The sequence below is a fragment of the Lynx rufus genome, unplaced genomic scaffold (genome assembly GCF_022079265.1).
Source record: "Lynx rufus isolate CCGP_SWC_20201006 ecotype Redwood Valley unplaced genomic scaffold, mLynRuf1.p SCAF_24, whole genome shotgun sequence".
NCBI classification, from domain to species: domain Eukaryota; kingdom Metazoa; phylum Chordata; class Mammalia; order Carnivora; family Felidae; genus Lynx; species Lynx rufus.
The window spans coordinates 188867-206164 of record NW_025814839.1 but is presented as its reverse complement, the minus strand read 5'-3'; the positions used below and the strand labels follow the sequence as shown (position 1 = coordinate 206164).

The window sequence follows — 17298 nt, the reverse complement described above, 5'->3', positions numbered from 1 at the left end:
AAGGCCAGGTCCCACACAGGGCCACCCCTAAGCTTGGGACCAGTATGTCTGATGCTGGAGGACAGGTGTCCCTGCCCTGGCCGTACCTCAGAGCAAGAGAAAGTGTCACCATGCGGCTGAAGACGGGAGAATTCCTGAAGCAGGTCAAGGGAAGAAATGGGTAGGGGGCGGGGGAGGGATACATCAGCCCCCCAAACGCTTCCTGAGGGCCCACTCTGTATTAAGCACTGCGGCAGGGGCACCCGGGGGGCTCAGTCGGTTGAGCACCTGACTCCCGGCTTCAGCTCAGATCATGACCTCACATTTCGTGGGCTTGAGCCGCACGTCGGTCGGGCTCCGCGCGGGCAGTGCAGAGCCTGCTTGGGATTCTCTCTCTCCCTCTCTCTGCCCTTCCCTGCTCGCTTGCTCTCTCTCGAAATGAAGAAATAAACTTGAAAAAATAAATACAGAAAGAAAAATAAAGCACTGGGGCAAAACGTGGAATGAATGAGACCCAGCCCCTGCCTGCAATAAACCGAAGTCTAACATTAGAGCAGCTGGTCAAGGACAGTGAGGACAGGGCCAGTCTGCTCGCGCAGAGAGAGGTATGTATGGTGCACAGGCAAGGCACAGCTTCTCCAGAAAGGTAACAGGAGGGATACATGAGGTGGGTTTTGACGGATGAAGAGGAGTTTCTGTGCAGTCCCGAGGTTCTGTGGGGATCAGCGGCAACTTCTCATCTAGATAAAAAAAAGAAATGCCAAGAGCAGGAAGGGCACGGCTGGAGGGGCCAGGCCACCAGAAACTGCCACATCACACAGGTAAGCAGGGGTCTTGGATCTGGGCCCAGTGCCCACGGCGGGAGCTCCAGAAGCCTGCGTCCTATGAACCATAGCAGATTCCAGCTTCGACCACATCCTCACTCTCAGGAACGCGGGCACCTAGAGAGGGGGGCTTCCGGCAGCCCCTGGAGAAGAGAGCAGGGAAGAGTCCCCTCCTAACCTGCCAAAGCCGCAGGGAACGCGGGCGAGCAGGCAGCGCGTGCCTGCCGTGAGAGTCCCCCTGCTCCCAACACTCCCCCGGGCCCCACTGCTCGGCCCTCGGCAACCCTGGGGCCCTTTAAGGCACGACTCGGTCTCCAGAGGAGGGCACACCCACGGCTTACCCGAAGAAACCCTCCGTGAAACCGTCCCAGAGATGCCGCGGCACCGGAAAGGCTGGATAGCGCGGTGCCCCAGAGCAAGCGCGTCACAGCCAGCTGGCCTGGGTTCAAGTCCGCTAACTGCGTGGCCTCGGGCGAGTCCCTCCACCTCCCTGAGCCTCAGCTTCCTCCTCTACAAGACGGGTCACAACGGCACCGCCTCAGGCAGCTGGAACGCTCCGAAACCAGGATCTGGCACACAGTAGGTGCCACATAAGGGCTAGCTACGGACAGGAAGCACGGGGCCTCGGCTCGCACTCGGTGGCCCCGACACGGGCCAGGCAGAGGCTGCGACCCGGCAGGCCCTGAACCAGCACCCCCACCTCCTCGTGCCTCGCTGGGGGCACTTCCTCTCCTCCTGCCACCACAACCCTGCTCCTGCTCCTGCTCCGTTCGGCCCAACCCCATTTCTTGGCTCAGCCTGCAGGGGTGGAGTGGGAGGAATCGCTGGCCAGTTCACGGCGGGGGGGGGGGGGGGGGGGGAGGGCCGGGGGGAGGTCCTGCCTCTTGGGCTCTCCCGCCACAACCTGGCCACCGGTGGCAACGTCTAGGAGTCAGCTCTTCTCTACACTCGGCGAGCCGCTCCACTGACCTGGGCCTTAGTCTCCCCATCTGCAAAACGGCCACACTCACTCAAGGCACCAACCCCCCAGGACTTTTACAAGGACGTCCTGCAAGGAACGAAGTCTCTCTTAATGGACCCCTTCAAATGGGCCTCCCCCCGCCCCCCCAGCAAGGAGCACGGTGGGGACCACAGGTGCGGGCCGTGGATTCAGCACCGCGCCAGAAACTCCCTCCCGCCCCCTGGGCGGAGAGCCTCTCCCCACCTTGACGACGGAAGCCAAACCCCTCAGAGGGTCCATGGGGCCCCTGCTGCGCCTGGCCTTTGGGAGGCCACTGGCGGCGGCTCCCGTGCGGAGGACAAATCCAGAAGCTCGGGCCAACAGGAAGGGAGGGGCAGGGGCTCTCACCAGACGTGAGACGTGGGGGCTCAGGTGAGGGTCTCGCTCGAGACCCTGCACTCCTGCAGGGGGCCTCGGGGTCCACGTGGCCACAGAGCCTGGGGGCTGTGCCTGGGTCACCTGCACAGAGAGGTGCACGCGAGCCCCGCCCATGTGGCCAACACCGCGCCTCCGTCTACAAAGGCGCAGATGTGCGCACACGTGGGTGCCACACAAGCCGACTCACACCCACGCCCACGGCCACACGCGCTAGGTGCGGGCACATGCGTATCCGTGAAGTGTAAACGACCAACCACACACACGCCCCAAGCACACCCACTTGCGCACATCTGCACAGGTCGCACAAGGGTGCCCGCGGACGCGCGGGTGTGGAAATGCACAAAAAACCGTGATAACGTCCCGTACGTGCACACGAGTCACAGCGACACACACACACACACACACACACACACACACACACACACACACGCACACACCCCTCCTCTCGGGCAGGGGCTCGGAGCCTCACCCCACCACCCCCCTGCCACAGATCCCTGTTCTAGCTCCTCAGCTCCCAGTCGGGCCTGAGCTCCAAGCCCCAACCCCTTCCTCCACAGTGGGGGCAGCGCCCACGCACCCACCCGCCCAGAAAGCCCGAGACCCCAGCGCCCCTCCCCCAGGCCCCGGCCACAGCACCCCTCCCCCCCCCCCCGCCCACGGGCCCACATGCCAAGCACAGCAGCGTTTCAGACCAGCGCTTACCCCAGAAGTTGAGCACACACATCTGTACGCGGGGCCTCGACACGCTGCCCAGAGCGTTCATGGGGCGTGATGGGGGAGACGTGGCAGGGAGGCAGAATCCGTCCTAACGTACTCGTTAGGCCGACATTCTCTACGTGCAGAAGAGGAAACCTGGAGGAACTCTGGACCCCGGGAGTGGCAGAGATGGCCCGTCACAGACACGGCTCACAGAGGCGGGAGCCCAGTGCAGGTGCCCATGCTGGGGACTGGACCAGAGCCGGTGCTCTGAAAGCCCTGAATCCCAACGCAGGATGGGCTGGGGGAGTCTGAAGCTGGGCATCGGGGCGCCTGGACCCCCAAAATGCTCTACAAAATGCTTCCTGGTCTCAGCTACTGATACTCTCATCCGCATCACTACCGACGGCATTATTCGTTTCTGTCCTGCTCACCCCTAATCGTATTAGATGTTTATTTTCTTTATTTTCTTTATTTCTTTATTTTTAAAGTAGCCCAATGTGGGGCTTGAACTCACGACCCTGAGATCAAGAGTCACGTGCTCTGCCGACTAAGCCAGCGAGGCGCCCCTAATCACATTACATAAAAACCTTACTAGTAAGATGCCGGAAACGGGAGACGCGAGAAGATGTGGCTCTTACTCTCTGGCTTCCTCGTCGCTCAGCAATGCACAGAGAACGCACACACTCGCAATCGCGCACATGCACACAGTCACCCAGAGGGGTCCACCCAAACACGTGTGTGCACCTATGTGCGTGCATGTGCTCAGCCCCCATAAGTTCAGCCTCCCCACCGTGTTCGGAACAGGTGGGGGTCGTCCGCCCCGGAAATATCCTTCCGGCTCGTGCCGAGAGCGCCCGTTTCTGCACACCTAGTTCAAGTCCTGCTTCCGCCGGGAAGCCTGCCTCAATTGCCCAGGGCCCCAAGTTCCTCCAGAGTCAGCACCAGGCAAACTGGCGTTTATTTGTACACCTCATGTGTTTGCTTTACCAGAACCCTGAAGCGTGGACACGATCCTAGACCTGTAGGCCTTACCTCCCGCCCCTCACACACTCCCCTTGAAGATCAAAGGAGACCCTGCTGTGACCCCCACACGCCCCGAACGCCCTCCTCCTCAGGGGTGGGGGCCCACCCACTGCTTCGAAGAAGCCTTTCCCCATCCCGGCCCACCACCCTCCCTCCCTCCCTCCCCGCCTGGTCCCGCCCCCAGGGGCCTGCAGAAACACCGCCTCGCCTCCGGCTCGGCTTCGGCTTCGGTGTGCACCTGCCCGGCCCCGCCCACACAGGCAGCTCCTGGGAGGCAGGAAAAGCCTTGCTCAACTGGCTCCCGCTGTGCGTGCTGGGCGCCCCATCCATGTGCCCCGAACGGATAATGAGCCGGAGCCCAGGAGCCCAAGATGTGGAAAAGCCAGGCAGGCCGTGCCCGGCAGGGAAGCTGCGTTTTCCAGCCGGCAAGGCATTTAGAGACAGACCCTTGTCATCCACCTCTCAGAGGAACCAGCAGGAAAGGAAGGAGGATTAAAATTTAATCCTATTGATCCCCCGAGGGAGGGAGGGGCGGGAAGTTCTGGCTGCTTCTGCCAAAGGCAGCCGAGGGGCTTCCTGCCCACCCAGCCTCCAGGCCCTGAGGCCCAGCCCGCAGGGAGGGACCCCCCCCCCACGCTAGCCTCCACTGGGGCCAGGGACCAACCTCGGCACCCCCAAAACCAGACGACCCTTCCAGGGGGAAGTGTCTCCCCTCCCCTCTATCATCCTGCATTTATTCAAAAAATGTTTACTGAGTACCTACTATGTGCCAGGCACTGTTCCAGGTGCTGGGGAGACAAAGATCCCTGCCCTCACAGAACTTCTGCTTACGATAAACAAAATGAACAATAAAATACGAACCACGCCCAGAGGAGGGGGAGCAAGGGCAAAAGAGAAGATCAAAGCCAGGAAGAGGAGACCCGTCTCTTGAAGCTTTTCAGGATTAAGCAGAGGGACAAAATGGGCCTTGCTGAAAAGGGGAGGTTTGAGCAAACTGCTGAAGGAGCAAGCGAGCCTAGTGGGAAAAAGGAGCTCCAGGCAGAGGGCACAGCCAGTGCAAAGGCCCTGAGGCAGGAAGAACAAAGGCAGGTGGGGCTGGGGCAGAGTGGGGGCATAAATGAAGGGAGAAAAAGGGGAATCAGTGACAACGAGGGGCAAAATTCTGGGATCCACGGTGTGATGTGTGGGTGTGATTCTGTCTCCCAGACCACAGAGTTAATGCCAGTGGGCCAAGGTCACCGCTGTGCATCGCTGCCTGGAACGGCGGTGGGCACAGAGCAAGTGTTCAATTACAGGGCTGCCGAATGGATGAATAAACGAACGAATGAAGAGAATGTGTCTAATGCCCCCAGGGAACCTGAACTTACCCGGCAGGGGCCTGCTCTCAGCCCCCCCGGGAGCTGGGGAGCCAGGGTTCAAGTCCTAAGCGGCCGCTCACTAGCTATGAGGCCTCGGGGAAATCATGGAGCGTCATGTAACCTAACCCAGCCACTACTACACCACGAGGACATCGGAATGAAATCGCGAATGTGGGCAGGAAGGCCCCAGCCTGGGGTGCGGGAGCAGACAGGGCAATGCCAGCACCCTGGGGCCCCATCGTGGTAATCACCAGCCCGGGGTGGGGGGCACAGGCTGCAAGTGCCTGCAAGTCCCAAGCTCTTCTTGGGAGAATCCCCCTCCCTGCATCTAGCCCTGCGGGTGGGGCAGCGGTCAGTCTCCCAAGGGCAGGGCTGAGTCCCAGCCCTGACCACTCAGTATAGTCGGACCCCCCCCCCACGCTGGGTATTGGCTGAGAAACGAGCATGTGACTCCAGCCAGCCAATGAGCACCAGCCCTGGGACTGTTTCCTAAGTGCCCTGGGAGGCGGGGGCACCTAGAGCTGCAGCAGGCTTTCCGGCACGCGGGGAAAGCGGGGATGGGGACACAGAGCTCCCCGACATCTTATTTGAGGGCTGGATCCACCCATACCTGAAATAACCAATTTCACGGTAATGTCATTACAAGACTCAATAGACCCCGTTCAGCCTCAACCAATCTGAGCTGAGTTTTTGTCTCTCGTACCCACGAGTCTTGACTCACCGGACCCTTCCTGGTACGGCACTTTACAGTTTACAAAGCCCCCCCCAGCCACGATCTCGGTCACATCCAACCCAGTGACTTCAAGAACGCGGCCGGGACCCAGAGCAGCCAAAGACCCGAGACTAAAACAAATGGCCCAGCTCATCCGGGTGGCGGCCGGCCTGGGATCCAAGCCCCCCTCCTCTCTCCCCCCGCCCCCCCCCCCCCCCACTCACACAGAAGCTGCAGAAAACCTGGACCCTGGACAGAAGGAGGCGGCAATTCTAGCAGGGAGACCATCCTGGCTGAGAACCGGGAGGGGGTGTGTGAACTGCTCTTGGGGGAGGGGAGTGCTGAGCCGAGGACCCAAAGACCCATGGGATCTGCAGCCCCAGCTCTTTGGGGAGCACCTGGTGCGACCTGAAGGACAAACCCCAGGGAAAGGCGGGCCAGGCTTCCCACGGGGGCACCAAAGGCCCGTGCCTCTGCGTTCACCCGGTCCCGGAGGGCTCGGGGCTGCAGCCTGCTGGAGTGCCAGCCCCTGGCAAGGACCAAGGGCAGTGTGGTGACATCCTGAGCAGGGCCACCAACTTGCCTCCACAGCTGCTGGAGAGAAGCACGCCTGCCCTGTCACCCGAGGATCGGAGGGCGGGGGGGCGGGCGGCGGCGGTAGGCAGGGGAGCCGCCTGGGGCGACACGCGGGAGCCCTGCCCCAGTGCCCTCCACCACAGGCTCCTGGAGTCGGCTCAATCCTGACTCCGATTCCCAGCCACAACGCTCACTTGCTGTGCGACCTCAAGCAGTTCACCTTCCCTCTCTGGGCCCCGATTTCTTAACGAGTAAAATGGAGAGAGTACCTGTTCGGTACAGATCTGGAGGGAATTAAGTGAAATCCTGCAAAACATAAACAATCACCAGAAAAGAAGCACGGCCACGACAAACACCAAATAGCAGTCGCTCACCGCCAGGCGTTGCTCTAAGGGCGCTACATGAGGAGCTCGTTCAATTCTCACGCCGCCGTGCAAGGAAGGTGCCGGAACCATCATCGCTTTGCAGTGAGCCACAGGGAGGTTTAAGTAACTTGCGCAAGGTCACCCGGCCAAGGCGTGACAAAGATGCGACGTGAACCCACGGGCACCCAGCTAAAGCATACGTGACCCCTCAGCGCCCCTATCGTCTCGTGACGGGGCCAGGGTGCGGGAGGGCGACCGGCCCGGCAAGGCCCAGCACGCAGCTCTGGGCCCCCAGCAGGCTCAGTCTCGGCCCGTATCTGTTGCTGCCTCAACAGGCGGAAGCGTAGCCAGTCCAACTGATCCAGGGGTTCCTGCCCCGGAGCTGCGGCCACGGGCACCAAGCACAGGCTCCCAGGCTCCCTGGCCCCAGTACCCTCCCGGCCCCCACCCGCGCTGTGAACGCTGGCCCAGCACCCGGGCAGAGCCTATCGCACAGACGGCTGGGAAAGATGGCCAGGACCCCTGGGCGGGAGTGGGGGCCCAGAGGAGACGAGGCAGGGAGACGAGGTACCCCATCGGTCACACTTCACTCTGTAACCTCAAGACAAGGAACGGGTCCCTCTCCGGGCCTCAGTTTCCTCATCTGCAAAATAAGGGAGGCAACTCAGATCCACAGGCCCCGAGTACACGTGCAAAGAGTCGACTCTAAATCGTGGAAGCGGAGCACTCGCTGGCCTGATTGGGATGACAAGGAGCTCAGCACCTCACCAGACACCGGGTTCCACTTCAGGGCACCTCGGGCCCCGCAGACACTCTGCTCTGGTGCCCTAAGCCACTCCCCCAAGACTGGGCCCCCTCCCATCACCAAGCACCGGCCCTCCACATCCCCAGGAGCCCCCTCAGCCTGCTACAGACCCTGTGTTCAACGACGCCAAAGGCCCCTTCCAGGCCTCAACGTCCGCAGAGGCCAGCGCTCACGATCTAGGACCTGATGGCCCCCAGGTTCAAGTCCCAGGTCCACCACTTTCTAGCTGTGTGGCTCTGGGCAAGTCACCTAGTGTCTCTGGGCCTCAGTTTCTCCCTCTGTTAAATGGAAACGGTCGCTGTACCCACCCTCCCAGGACTGCTACGTAAAGAACCTGGCCCACTGCACGTAGGAGCCGTTCGCTTAACGTTTGCCGTTATCGTCCGTAACAATAACATCAGTATCGTCTTCCCCGCGACAGGAATTTCTCCGGCACGAATGCCAAGCCGCTTGCCCAATCCTTCCCACCTCAACCTTCCAATCAACTGGCCCCTGAGGCCCGCCCCCAACCTGGCGCCTACACTTCCACACCGCATCCCACAGGCCAGCCACGGTCCACGCCGGGCCGCCCCGTCCGCTCCCGCTCAGGCCCGTGTGCGCGCGTGGGAGACGGCAGAGGTCCCCGTTTCTCAGACGGGAATGCTGAGGCCCGGGGAGAGAGCCAGGCCCCTCGCGGCGACACCCGCACCCCACCCGGAGGCCGGCCCAGGGCGGGCAGGAGAGCAGGGAGTCGGGGCGCCTCGGGCCGGGGCAGGGCGTACCCGGTTCTCGTCGTAGATGATCTGCACCAGGCTGCGATGCTTCGACTCGATGGGCGGCGGCGACACGGGCTTCTCGGGCTCCGGGGGCTTGGCGGCCTCCTCCTCCAGCTGTTGCTGTGGCAAAGGGGAGAGCGCAGCGGTGAGCGGCCCGGCAGGCGGAAGGAGCACTGCAGCACCCCCATGGCGGAGGGCGGCCCCGCGGCCCCGGCAGGCGACGGGCCCCGCGGACTCGCACAGGAAGTCAGGCTGCTAACCACTTCCTCTGAGTCACCCACCAGGGGACTCCGGGCCCTGGAGAGGCCCCCAGCTCAGCAGGGAAGGGCCCACCCCAGGCGCTGGGCTGTGTGGCCGGCCTTCCTGCGTTCGAATCCCACTCTGTCGACTTACGAGCCAGGTGAGCAAAAGCGAGCAGCTCCTGGACCTTGATGCGCTGCGGTCTCCTTATCTGTAAAACGGGGCTCAGCGCCAGGCCTCCCGGACAAGTTACCGCATGGGCGAGCATGGATGGGGGGGGGGGGGGGGCCACGAAAAGCCGGCGGCTACCCTCCATCATCCGCCCTACAAGTACCATTGGCATCAGGAGAGGCCGTGCGGACTCCAGAGCCAAAGTGTGCAGCCTGGAGCCCTATTTCTACACTTGCTGAGTCGGTAACTGCTGAACTTCTCTGTTCAGCGGGGAAAATGAAACCTCCACCCTAGAGGGCTGGTACGAGGGTTCAAGGCCCCCAGCCACGCACCCAGCACCTAACAGGCAGCTTCTGACCCTCGTCTGCCTCGCGGCCTCTGTACTAGACCGTCCTCCTCCAAACGCCGTAAAGGGCGTCCCTCCGTGCCGCTGTCTGCTTTGTACCGAAAAGGAAAAGTAAAGACCAGAGAGCCTAAGACACCGGCCCAGGGTCACACGGAAGACCGATGCCCAGGTGTGTGCCATCTGAGAACATGCCGAGTGAGAACAGACACGCTCTCCGCTCATGACGCACGGCCTGCCCACGACCACGGAGCAAACCGCCGTGAAGTCAAAAAGGCAGCCAAGAGAAGAGCGCGCGGAAAGAGCCGGAAAATCCAGTCCTGGCTTCTGCCAGCACCAAGGCCTGGCTGGTAGAGCCACGCTGCCTTAGCCCCACAGTGACCCCTGGCAGTAGCTTCCAGAAGGGCAGTCAGCATCTGACAGAACAGAGAAATCCCCCTGCGAAAAGTGCAGAAAAACAAAACAAAACAAAAAACAACGAAGCAAAGAAATGGAAGAAGCACACAGCCAGAAAGGGCAGGCGGAAAGCAGACTGTCCCCCGTTCGCGAAGCTGGTCCTCCCTGAGGCACCGATGAGAAACACCACCTGAGACGCACAGAGACCCTGGCGATGCAGAGCTCCACCGGGGCCGGGGTTCAAACCTCGCTCCAACGCCAGCTCTGTGGCCTTGGGTAAGTCACCACACCTCTCTGACCCTCAGTGTCTTCCTCAGAGAGGGCGGGGGGAGCGGCGCCCACCCCGTAAGGCTGCTCGAGGATCAAAGAGGATGTGCATAAAGAGGGCTTTGTCTACACAGCCTGATAAACCCCGGCTACCGAAGGCAGACCAAACCACAGCGAGAGACCCCTTCTGCCCATCGGGACGGCGTAAAGGCCAACAGAAACGCGGAGAGAAACAAGCATTGGTGAGGACATGAGAGACGGGGACCTCCGTGCACCGGGGGCCAGAAGGTAAAAGGGGGCAGGTGCTCAAAATGTTACACGCGGGGCTACCAGGCGCCCCAGCAATTGCGCCCCTGCGCACAGAGCCGAGAGAACGGACAGAGCAGCTCACACAGAAACGTGAACACGAGCGGTCACGGCAGCTCTATTCGCAGCAGCCAAGAGGTACGAACAGCCCCACGTCCATCAACACGTGACTGGATGCACAGAACGCGGTCCATCCACACAGTGGATGCGACTCAGCCTTGAAAAGGAACGAAAGGGCGCTGGGCTGGCTCGGTCGGTAGAGCACGTGACACCATCTCGGAGTCACGACTTCAAGCCGCGTGTTGGACTTGGAAATTACTTTAAAAAAAAAAAAAAAAGAGGAAGAAAGGAAGGCAGCACAGACACCTGCTATGTGTTATAGGATTCCGCTAATACGAAACACCGAGAACGGGTAAACCCGTAAAGACAGAAACGCAGATCAGAGGCCGGTGGGAGAGGAGGGGATACGCAATGACAGCTAACGGGTACAGGGCCTCCTTGGGAGGAGATGGAAATGTCCCGAAACCAGACAGAAGGGTGGTGGCCCAACACCGTGGAGGTGCTAAATGACAGTGAATTGTTCACTTTAAAACGTTCTGTGGATTTCAGTTAAAAAAAACAAAAACCGTCAAGGGCTGCGCTGGGCTGCCTGGCTTCCAGCCACAGTCACAGACGCGTGCACACGACCCGCAGCTATAGCCCCATCCCACGGCCAGGCCGGGAGGGACCAAAGGTGCCCGTACTCTCCCCCGGCCCGTGCAAATGCTGCCTGACCCCGACCAGGGCCCGGCCCCCTCTCGGGACGCCTGAGCCACCATCTTGCAGACCCACGTACTGTCCCGCAGGTCAGGGACACCTTGCTCGACCTTAATGAGCAGCCCAGCCTCAGGACCGTCCCCCAGTCCCAGCTCTTCCGTGTAAGCACCAGTCCTGACGCCCTTGGGAATCCATCAACAGCCCATACAGCCATCCAACCCTGCTTATGCGGCGCCGAACTGGCCTGACTCACGGCCCGTGGTGGCCAGGGCGGCCCTTGACCCTACCTGGAGCCCAGACTTCCTTACCTAGAGGGCATGAAGCGTGACCCTGCTTCTCCCAGGGGAAACCCAGATGCTTCTCGGGGTCAAGCCGGTGTCACAGCGGCCCAATCAGCAGTTTCTAACGAGCACCTACGATGCACCAGCACTGCCAGGAGCACAGCAGGGAGCGGGGAGACAAGGACCCTGCTCACACCGCCGTGGCGGGGAGCCCACGGTGTAACAAAGCAGGAAAGGTCATCAAGAAGGGCGCCGGGGCACAACAGGGGTGGCAAACTTCTCCGGGGAAGGCCCCGGGAGTAGAGGCTTCATCCCCCAGCCACCCGGTGTCTGTCCTGACCACTCAGCTCTGACATCCTATCTCGAAAGCAGCCACTGACAACGTGTGACTTTGTGCCAGTAAAACTTTATTTACGAAAACAGGCATCAAGCCAGACTTTGGATTTGCTGGCCCCGGGAGAGAGGGTGGCTGGGGACGAGAGCTCCTACAAAGGCCTCCGCGGAGGGGACGTCTGAGCAGAGACCGGAAGATACCAAAGGGAAGCACGGGAGGAGCAGGGAAAAGGCGGATCGTCAACTAAGTGCATAGCGATTACTGTTAAAATTAAACTCTACAATTAACATCCCAGATCTCTGTGCGAACTTTTCTTTGGTTTCCAGAGTTCCCGCGAGGATCGGTTTTCACGGCACGAGCCCGTCCCCTCCTCACAACCCTGCCACGTGCCAGCACGTCTGGGCCCATTTCACAGACAGGAAACCGAGGCTGGGGGACGCGACTGCTCCGAGGCAGGGCTGGGAGGCCCCGCCCGTCCCGATTCCAGAGCCCCGGCGAGAGGCAGGTTGCGAATGAGGAAAGAGAAGCTCAGAGCGGTTAACTGCCCGCCCGGGCATCGCGCATCACTGGGAAGCGGCAGAAAGGAGATCAGGCCTCAGAGAGCCTGGCTGTGAATCCTGACCTCGCCCCCACCCCCGTGCTGGCCGGTACAAAGCCCGAGGCTTCTTTGCTTCAAACTACACTAAGCTAAAAGTTCAGCTCCTTAACCGCACCAACACGCGTCACACGTGACCAGCGGCTACCTTTGCGGACGGGGCAGACCTAGAACATTTCCGCCATCGCAGAAAGTTCCGTGGACGGCAGCGCGCCCCTCAAAACAGCACCCTCGCCCGGGGAGCGTAAGGCCAAGGACACGAGCCGGCAGGTGGGCGGGCTCAGCACACGCTCCCACGCCTGTGCCCGGTGTTCCCGGGGGGCCACCCTCCCCAAGCGCCCGCACCTGCTTCTTCTTCAGCTTGGAGATCTGCTGCTCCACCATGGTGATCTCGCGGTCCACCCGGTCCATGTTCTGGATCAGCTCCTCCTTGGAGAGCCGCGGAGGTACAAGCTCCAACTCAGGGTCGGCGTGCGGCGGGCTGGGGGGAGACACGGGCTCCAGCTTGCCCGCCAGGCTGCGGTCCTGCGGCAGAGAGGAGAGGAGCGCGGGGTCAGCACAAGGGGCACCCCGGCCGGCACCCCCCGCCTCGCTCCCCAGGTTCCCAGCCACAGCGGACACCCGTCGCGACGGCCCCCATGTCCCAGACACAGGGTTGCTGACCACTCCCACCGGTGCACCCTGCCCAGCCCCCTGCCCGCTCCACAAAGGTCAGATCCCTTGTCCTCCTGTAGGCCAGTTTTCACCACCCCCTCTTCCCATAAGACGCCCCCTCTCTTGCCCCACCTGCCTGCCGGTGTCCTCCCACCGAACCAGACTCCCCAAGGGTGAGCACCGGGACCCGCACGTCGAGACCCGCACGTCGGATCCCTGAAGGCGAGGCCTCAGCGGACCCTCCGTGGACGGTTATTCACAATGCTCTGTCCGAACTGGCAACTTCACAGAAAGTTACATAGAGGACAAGACTGGTTTTGTACCCCCTACCCACCACCGCCCCCACCTCCACGAAAACCACAGGACAAGAGGCAGAGAGAACAGAGTGGCTGTCCGCAGTGGGGGACACTGTCTTACTTTCACTGACTAGTATTTTCCTGCTTTTCCTTCTTTGAGAGTTACTCTTTGTGTACTAAAGCTGTTTTTAAAAAAAAAATTTTTTTAACGTTTATTTATTTCTGAGACACAGAGAGACAGAGCATGAACGGGGCAGGGGCAGAGAGAGAGGGAGACACAGAATCTGAAACAGGCTCCAGGCTCTGAGCTGTCAGCACAGAGCCCGACGCGGGGCTCGAACTCACGGACCGCGAAATCACGACCTGAGCCGAAGTCGGCTGCTTAACCGACTGAGCCACCCAGGCGCCCCTAAAGCTGTTTTTAAAATTGGGTTAAACAAACGAGGGGATCCTTCATTGGGCTATTTGTTTGACGCTTCGTTTCACCAGCTGAAGTTTACTGAGCACCCAGTGTGCTGGGACCATATGGGGGCACAGGGGGGAGGTTTAAAAAAAAAAAACAAAACTAAACGCAGTTCTGACTCGAGCACTCACCTGCATGGCCCCAGGTTCAAATCCCAGCCCACTCGGCCCCCTCCCAGCCTTGTGACCACAGGCGGATCAGGTCTGCTTCTAGCCTCTCTTTCCTCATCTGTACAATGGGACAATTTCCACCTCCCAGGCTGTTGTGAGACTGGGACCAGCGAGGAAGCACAAAGGGCTCAGCTCAGGCCCTGGCACACAAGTGCCTCCTGTGCAGTGGCTGAGACCGTCCTGCCCCACAACCTGGGCTCCGGGCCCGTCAGCACAGGCGGAACCCAGCCCGCGCCCGGAGCCAGCCGCAAGGCCAAGCCGGCAGCTGCTGGCAGAGGAGGCCCCGGGAGGAGCTCCAGGCGGCTGCCTCCCCGCCCCCAGGCAGCTGCACCGGAGGACAGAGGACACATTATTCCCCAGGACAACTGCAGCCCCAGGGACTGCCAAGCGCTCCCCATCTCGGGACTAGCAGAGGCCGCTCTCTCCTACATCCACGCCTCTCCCCCCTACAGACCCCCTTGGGCAAGGTCCACGGCCCAAGGTTCTCAGGATGTCACTGGGTTTGCCTTCTGCCCCCGTTGTTCCCAACTGAGACATGGGGACAGCTGGCATCAGGACTCCCAGGCCTTCCACGCTCAGAACCTTCATGGGAAATGCAGAAAAGGCCCCAAGTCCCTCAACCACCTGGCCCCCACGCTGCTCAGGCCACCTCCACAGGGAAACCCCAGAAAGCAAACCAGGCACCGCTCCTGACTCGGCCCATCCCAGTTCTCAGCACAACTTACCCACCAGACTCCCACAGCAGCCCTCCAGGGACCTGCTACTTTGTCCCCATTGCACAGATGAGGAAACTGAGAACCTGAAGGCACCTGCCTGGTGCTGTTCTAAGCCAGTGGCCAGCACGCTTTTCTGTAAAAGGCTAGGTAGAAAATATTTCAGGTTTGCATCTTGGACTCTGCCCAATTACTCACCCATCACTGAATTGGGAAAGCAGCCACCGACAAGATACAAACAAATGAACATGGCTGTGTGCCGATAAAACTTTATTTACAAGAGCGGGCTGAGCACTAAGTTTGAAACTGACTAAGTTTGCCAACCTCTCTGCTCTTCGCAATTCACAAGTCTTAACTCAGGTCGTTGTCGCAAATGCCCTAAGAAGCAGGAATAAATAGCGTTTTCCCCATTTCCCAGATGAAGAAACTGAGACCCAGTAAGGTTCAGCGACATGCCTGAGGTCACCAGCCACAATGCAATGGAACCCTGGCTCAGAGGGCACCAGAGGCCGAGGTCGGGCCTCAATCATACCCCCTGGAGGTGGGCGGACCACGAGACCAGGCTGCAGGGTGTCCCGCAGCAGAAGCAGGGTCCAGAGCACGCATTTATTTACCTCAAAGAACGGCATGGCTAGGCGAGCGCGAGCAAGATCTCTTCTAGAGTCCAGGACCCCTGAAATTTGTGGCAAACTGTGTGATGAAAAATTCCCTAGAAAGACACTCGCTGGGCTTGGGGACCTGACTCCTCCCCAACAGGAGGCCCACGCTGGTGGACACGAGTGCCACGGGCACCTGGCCCCACACATACCAAACCGGAATCAGCTCACGTCCTCTGGCACCCGAGGGCCTTTGCACAGGCCATCCTCTCTGCCCACAGGGCCCACTCCACCTCCTGGGCCAGCTGAAACCCGCTTTGCCTTCTCATGCCACCTCCCCCGGCCCCTAACTGAGTTCTGCCCCTTCCTCTATGCGGCCAGGGCACTCGGCTGGTCTCTGCCCGCAGGCTCCGTCATTTCCCAGGGTTCTTGAGATACGAGGTGGCAGGGGAGGCGGCTCCCGGCACCGAGCAGCATTATCCGCTGTAAGAAACATTTCCCTCCCCTCCCCTCTCGGGTCTTCCGCCAGGACCAAGAAAGGAAGATCAACAGAATCCCAGCCCAGGAGTAGATCTCAAAAGCGACATTCGCAAAAAGAAGGCCTCCATCCCTAAAGCTGGCAAGGTCAGTGCAAGGGTCAGACGAAGCAAGTGGCAACGGCTGGGAACTGCTGACAAGGTTGCTGGAAAACTTCTCCTTAAATTCTCGACGAATAAAAGCGGGTCTTCTTCAATGGCTCCTTATCGCTCGAAGCTCAGGCTTAGCTTTTATGACCAGCAAAAATGCAGTAGGTCCATCAATGGCTGAACAGACAAACAAAACGTGGATCGTCATACAACGGAACGTGACTCAGCCAGAAAAAGGAACAAAGCCCTGGGCCGTGCCACAACGTGGCTGAACCTTGAGAACACGATGCTGAGTGAAAGACACCAGACAGCAAAGGCCACGGATTACATGACTCCACGTACGGGAAATGTCAACAGGCAAATCCAGAAAGACAGAGCGCAGACTGGTGGTCACCAGGCGCTGGGGAGGGAGGAATGGGGAGTGGCTGCTAATGGGTGTGGGATCTCCTTTAGGGGTGATGAGAATGTTCTGGGACTAGTGGAAGCGAGTGGTTGCCCAGCGTTGAGAATGCACTAAATGCCACTGAATTGTTCGCTTTATGTGGTTAATTGCAGGTTATGTAAATTTCACCTCGACTTAAAAAGAAAAGGCACACCCAGAGGGCAAAGGGCGCTTTCTCCAGGACCAGGTTTTCCAGGACTGGGACCCAGGGAGCCTGGCTAGAGGACCTCCAGATGGTTCTCCCGATGGCTGCTGGCCTGATTCACTTCAGCCCAGAGCCACAGGAGCAACACAACAAACCCACACCCCAGCCGGTCGCCAGGTAGGCAGCTGGCACCATTTTTCCCATCAGATGCCCCTGGTGTAAAATTCGGGCCAACACAGAAGAGAAAAACGCGTTATGCAAAAGTAAAGACACAGGCAGCAAAAGACCTGTGGCTGGGGAGGCCCCCCTCGTCCCAACTTCAGGAAGGGGCAGGGCTGGCCTCCGACCCTCCGAGTCTACCCCCTTGTGGCAATCACAACAATGGGTTCCAAGACAGGCAAGGACCCCACACACAGGCAAGGAGGGAAACAGCTGTGGGCAGGAAATGTGGAGATGGGAGGGAAATCTCTTCCTTTTCGCTGGCCTTGAACATGGGAAGAGGAAGGCCCGGAGTCTCAAACTGCCTTCTTGTTAACACAAGACCACAGGAAAAATGGCAGACCAAGAGATGGGGACCTGGTGACATTCATGTCACCCGAATCAAGCTGTGCCTGAAGCCCACCAACCCTGGATTTCAGTCGTATGAGCCAAGACCCATGCTGAAGTGAGTCTGACATGGGTTTTCTGTCCCTTTCAGCCAACAGAGCCCCACCACACAAAGGGACTTTCAGAAGTGGTTCTGTGCGTGATGGCTCTAAAGTCCCCTAAAGCAAAGTTTGGTGAATTCCAAAGGAAGCCCAATACCACAAAACTCCAGCGGCTCAAGGGCAGGGAAGCGTTAGAAAACAGAACATTTTTATATGAAAAAGGAACACAGCTGGCAGGGGGCGGGGCTGTAAAAAAAAAAAAAATTGCACTGAATTCCTGTCTCATGCGTCCGGCTAAATTCCACACGGCAGACGCAAAAAACATCTGAACACTTGCAGAGCTGTGTTCCCTCCTGGCTTCTTCTCTTGCCCAAATCTGCTCG

At 59.8% G+C, this 17298-nt stretch overlaps 1 protein-coding gene across 1 annotated transcript in view; it reads right to left on the bottom strand.

The window, feature by feature from the left end:
• The window catches only part of NCOR2 (nuclear receptor corepressor 2), a 182405-nt gene that overhangs the window by 118210 nt on the left and 46897 nt on the right, over positions 1-17298 (bottom strand). Inside the window, 2 exon segments of the mRNA XM_047088379.1 lie at positions 8481-8594; positions 12509-12688. Coding sequence (XP_046944335.1) covers positions 8481-8594; positions 12509-12688 — 294 coding nt within the window.